Source organism: Corticium candelabrum, chromosome 17 (genome assembly GCF_963422355.1).
Source record: "Corticium candelabrum chromosome 17, ooCorCand1.1, whole genome shotgun sequence".
NCBI classification, from domain to species: Eukaryota; Metazoa; Porifera; class Homoscleromorpha; order Homosclerophorida; family Plakinidae; genus Corticium; species Corticium candelabrum.
The window spans coordinates 5,971,660-5,976,659 of NC_085101.1; the positions used below are offsets into that span (position 1 = coordinate 5,971,660).

General features: G+C 44.4%; 1 protein-coding gene across 1 annotated transcript in view; it reads right to left on the bottom strand.

The window, feature by feature from the left end:
• LOC134193351 (thrombospondin-type laminin G domain and EAR repeat-containing protein-like) overlaps window positions 1-3,340 on the bottom strand; it is a 7,035-nt gene extending 3,695 nt beyond the window's left edge. The window contains exons 1-6 of the mRNA XM_062662187.1: window positions 2,954-3,340; window positions 2,099-2,149; window positions 1,973-2,029; window positions 1,671-1,817; window positions 1,530-1,613; window positions 1,417-1,470 (exon numbers count right to left, since the gene is read on the bottom strand). Of these exons, the coding sequence (XP_062518171.1) occupies window positions 1,417-1,470; window positions 1,530-1,613; window positions 1,671-1,817; window positions 1,973-2,029; window positions 2,099-2,149; window positions 2,954-3,313 (753 nt within the window). The 5' untranslated portion in view covers window positions 3,314-3,340. The remainder of the gene's footprint in view (window positions 1-1,416; window positions 1,471-1,529; window positions 1,614-1,670; window positions 1,818-1,972; window positions 2,030-2,098; window positions 2,150-2,953) is intronic.
• Between the last annotated feature and the right edge of the window lie 1,660 nt (window positions 3,341-5,000).

A 5,000-nucleotide genomic window follows, 5' to 3' on the forward strand; every position in this document is an offset into this window, starting at 1 on the left:
CTAATTTCATAGCAAAACATTCCTACCTTGTAGTTTGCTTACAACTTGGCCAATGTTCAAGTGCAATAACCCAACCAATAATCCAACCAATAACCAATAACACAACCAATAACACAACCGATATCCCAACTAATAATGTTAACAGACATTAACAGAATGTACACTGCAGCAGCAAACATGGAACCATCTCAAAGTACAAACTATTGTTTGTGCTCCAAGAATAAAGCTAAGCAAATGCCATTCCCACAGCTAGGCACTACAAGATGTACCTACTTTGTTCATTGTATAACTGCAACATGTTGCTACTGTACATAGATACATGTACATATGTATGTATGTATGTATGTATGTATGTATGTCTAAGTGTGTGGCTTTGTGTAGGTTGTATAGCTACGTTTTTGTAGCTGCTGCTATGCTACAAGTGCATTCCAGTAACATAACGTATTCTAAGAGTGCAGCTATACATGTGTACATTCATTCCACATCTACAATAATTAGGCTCTTGGTCAGAGTGTGGTTTATGATCTAGAGCTATGTGTATGTGCATGATGGAGTCTGTTCACTTTGTGTGGGACTGGCATCCAATATATTGATGAGGTGAAACTTTAATGTAGGAAGTCTATGGATGTTTGTTGTGTTGCATTCTCCTACTGAGGTGTTCTGCTCATGATTAATAAACGTCACATGGAATGATGTTGGTGACATGCTGTACTTATCATTGAAAACAACCATGGGAATACATGCAGAAAGAGAGGGTAGTTTAGATAAGGACAAATCCTACAAAGACAAACAAACAGACAGACAGACAGACAGATTAAACGACAGACAAACACACAGACAGACACACAGACAAACACAGACAGACAGACAGACAGACAGACATACAAACAGATTCAACAACAGAGATTAAACGACAGACAGACAGAGACAGATTAAAGGACGGACAGACAGACAGACAGACTGCAGTGTCCTTGACCAATATCAATTTGTTTTAAACTAAGTGGTTAAATGTATTCTGATCCCCCTATGGGGTTATCTGTTGTAGCCTCAAGTGTTTGTTGTTGATTTAGAGGAACTTTACTTAGAGACTAGCTTTTAAGCTCTTGATGGAAATTTCTTTGGATTTGAAAAATATATGTATTTGACAGACAGACAGATTGATGGACGGACAGACACACACACACACACACACACACACACACACACACACACACACACACAGACACACACACACACACACACACACACACACACACACACACACACACACACACACACACCAGTAACATCCTTCAAATGACTACTTCGTGACAGCACTTACATTCTTAACCCCATTAATCACCAGACAAGAGGAACAGACTCACATCTATTTAGAAGTGAGACTAAAGACATACTCTCTATTCTAGTCTACCTCACCTGAGCATCAACACTTGCCCCATATCTCTTCATCTCTCCTCTTATCAGCTCCACCTGCAACATCATCAAACTACTACAACCAATGAAACTAGACAGACACACAACGAACGCACCATTTCCTTCAGACCCTCATTTTCCGTCTCCACATCAATTACACGTCTCATCCAACTCCTCAGTTGTATCTCAATATTTTGCACCTAACATGTTTACTGATGAGAGACCAGATAAGAAATATTAGTACGTGAGATTGTTGCCTTTGTAATGCATTGCTTGATCAATGTCTGTTGATCAGCAGATAGTAACTTGAGTGTAGAGAGGGAGACATTGATGTGGTCGACGTCAAGCCATAGAGCATCATACAAACGCGACAACTCAGTCACTCTTGCAGAATCACTCACCACCTAACATCCACACACACACCCAAAAAAAAAAACAAGAAAACGTGAACGCATGGACAATAGGAGTAGGGATTTTGACATGCACGTGCGACGAGCTACAGTGTAGCAACATGTCATAGACACAATGTAGCAACGTGTCACACTGTGTAGCAACTTGCCTGCTGTCTGATTGGTCGAAGAGACGCGTCGAGTTCTTGCTCCATCTCTCCACTCTCCTAACACAAAAACATGTATCACCTTCAGGCTTCTACCCTACCTGTCGATGACACCCGCACGAAACTCACCCTCGACGAATCGCCGCCCAACGCGTCGAATTTGCGACGCAACGCGTCGAGCTACACACACCACACACCAATCAGACTCCATCAAAAAGAGAAAGAGAGAAAGGATACACTAAATTTAATTAGGGGACAACCTGATGCCGCAAATGCTACATGCACATGCACACACACACACACACACACACACACACACACACACACACACACACACACACACACACACACACACACACACACACAGTGAACCACATACACATACACACACGCACACACACACACACACACACACACACACACACACACACAGTGAACCACATACACATACACACACGCGCACACACACACACACACACACACACACACACACACACACACACACAGTGAACCACATACACACACACACACACACACACACACACACACACACACACAGTGAACCACATACACATACACACACGCACACACACACACACACACACACACACACACACACACACAGTGAACCACATACACATACACACACGCGCACACACACACACACACACACACACACACACACACACACACACACAGTGAACCACATACACATACACACACACACAGTGAACCACATACACATACACACACGCGCACACACACACACACACACACACACACACACACACACACACAGTGAACCACATACACATACACACACGCACGCACACACACACACACACACACACACACACACACACACACACACACACACACGATCAGACCAATCAGACTCCATCAACAAAAAAAAAAAACGACCCACCAAGCCAGACCCACCAATCAGACTCTACACCAAAAAAATCAACACACTAAAGGACCAACCTGACGCTGCAAATGCTGCGTGTCGCTCGCACTGAAGCTAACGAGTGCGAGTACGAAAGCGGTGCACGAGACCACCAAACCAATTAGCAAGAGCACACAACCGAGTCGCACGACCAATGAGCGACTCTTCTTCTTGTTCCGTTGATCGAGCGAGCGTCTCGAGCCGCGATTCGACTCCGTCGAGCCGCACGCGTCGGCCGCTGCATTCGGAGCGCGAACTACACGCCGCGCCATGGCTGCAGAGGGGGATTCCCTTTTGGTGTATGGAGGTGGTGGTGGTAGGTCGACGTGCGCGTCTCGTCTTGGGTCGGATGTTGAGGTGGAGAGTGAGGCGACCGGGTGGCGTAGAGCTGCAGCCATTTGTGAGGCTGGGTTGGATGTGTGTGATGGAAGGGAGGGCGACGAGTGTGGAGACGCCGAGGAGGTCACGAGAGGCGCCCGACGACGCCCACAACATGATGATATGGGTAATTGAATTAGTTAGAGTAACATCCGGGAATTTGTGTTGTGGTTTGTTTTTGTGGCAATTGGATTGGATGGTAACTTGCGAGTGATGGTGTTGTGTCTGTTGTGTGTCGTTGGCGGGGTTGATGAGTTTTTTTTTGTTTGGTGTGGATTTGTGGGGATGTTGGGTTGTGGAGGGTGGAATGGGGGTTGAAGATAGTGGAGCGAATGTGGTGTGTGTGTGTGTGTGTGTGTGTGTGTGTGTGTGTGTGTGTGCGTGCGTGTGTGTGTGTGCGTGTGTGTGTGTGTGTGTGTGTGTGTGTGTGTGTGTGTGTGTGTGTGTGTGTGTGTGTGTGTGTGTGTGTGTGTGTGTGTGTGTGTGTGTGTGTGTGTGTGTGTGTGTGTGTGTGTGTGTGTGTGCGCGCGCGACAATATGACCGCATGCATTTTTTGTATGTCTGTGGGTATAGGACAGAGGACACGTACATACATACATGACTACATACATACATACATACATACATACATACATACATACATACATACATATGTATATTCATACTGTACTTACATGCATGCATACATACATAGCTGATGATCTTAGTAAGAAATATTTACTTTATTGCACAGCTAGAGTGAGGCTGCATACATTAAGTTAATACATACATTTATACTGACACACGCAAGCACACACACACACACACACACACACACACACACACACACACACACACACACACACACACACCAGCAGCAGCTCATTTGTGCCTAGGGCATCAGCATGCATGAATGTTTCTCACCAACGCTACAAGACTGTGGCAGTTCATGCAATATTGCAATATCTGCTTTCACATCAACAGACTGACGCCGTTTCTGGTCTCTCTGCAGCTCACACGTGCAGATGTGTCTATCAGAGCATCACACCAACACGCAACAGTACCCATCACGTGACCACAATCAGGTCACCAGAATGTTGCTTCTTCAAGACATACACGTATGTCAAATGTCTGTCAACTGTATGTCCACATCTTCATGTGGATACATTTCTATTGCTTTGATGTGCTAGTTGTGACTGTGTGGCAAGTAAGCGTGCGTCTAGGGCTCCAACTAACTTGCTAGAGGAAATAATTGAATTATGGCTCATACGTCATCCAGCTTATCTACAAAAGATTCTATAATTATCACCACCAGAAATCACACACTTGGGCATTTACAAATCCCTGACTGCATGATCCATCGACCATCAATCATTCAATAGCAACAATGTTGCAGTAATGTGGTGAGACGATTGAGTTTCAGGTGTGATGGAGAAGAGTTAACAATGGCTTCCAGGACAAATGAAAAATGAGATTAGAAGACTCCAATCTGCACCACATGCAGGAAATCGCATACAACAAACAGCCACAATCACCTCAATTGAAGATACAATAAACAGACTGGATGAGTTTAGACTTCTGGAATTAGCTAATGAGATTGGAAGTATTCATGATTCTAAGTATAAGGAGAGGAAAATTACCACATCTACTGAATGTCTTCCTATAGGAATCTTTCATGGAAAGTTGAAGTAAAACGTGACCAAATGTGATGAAGTAAGACATCAGTT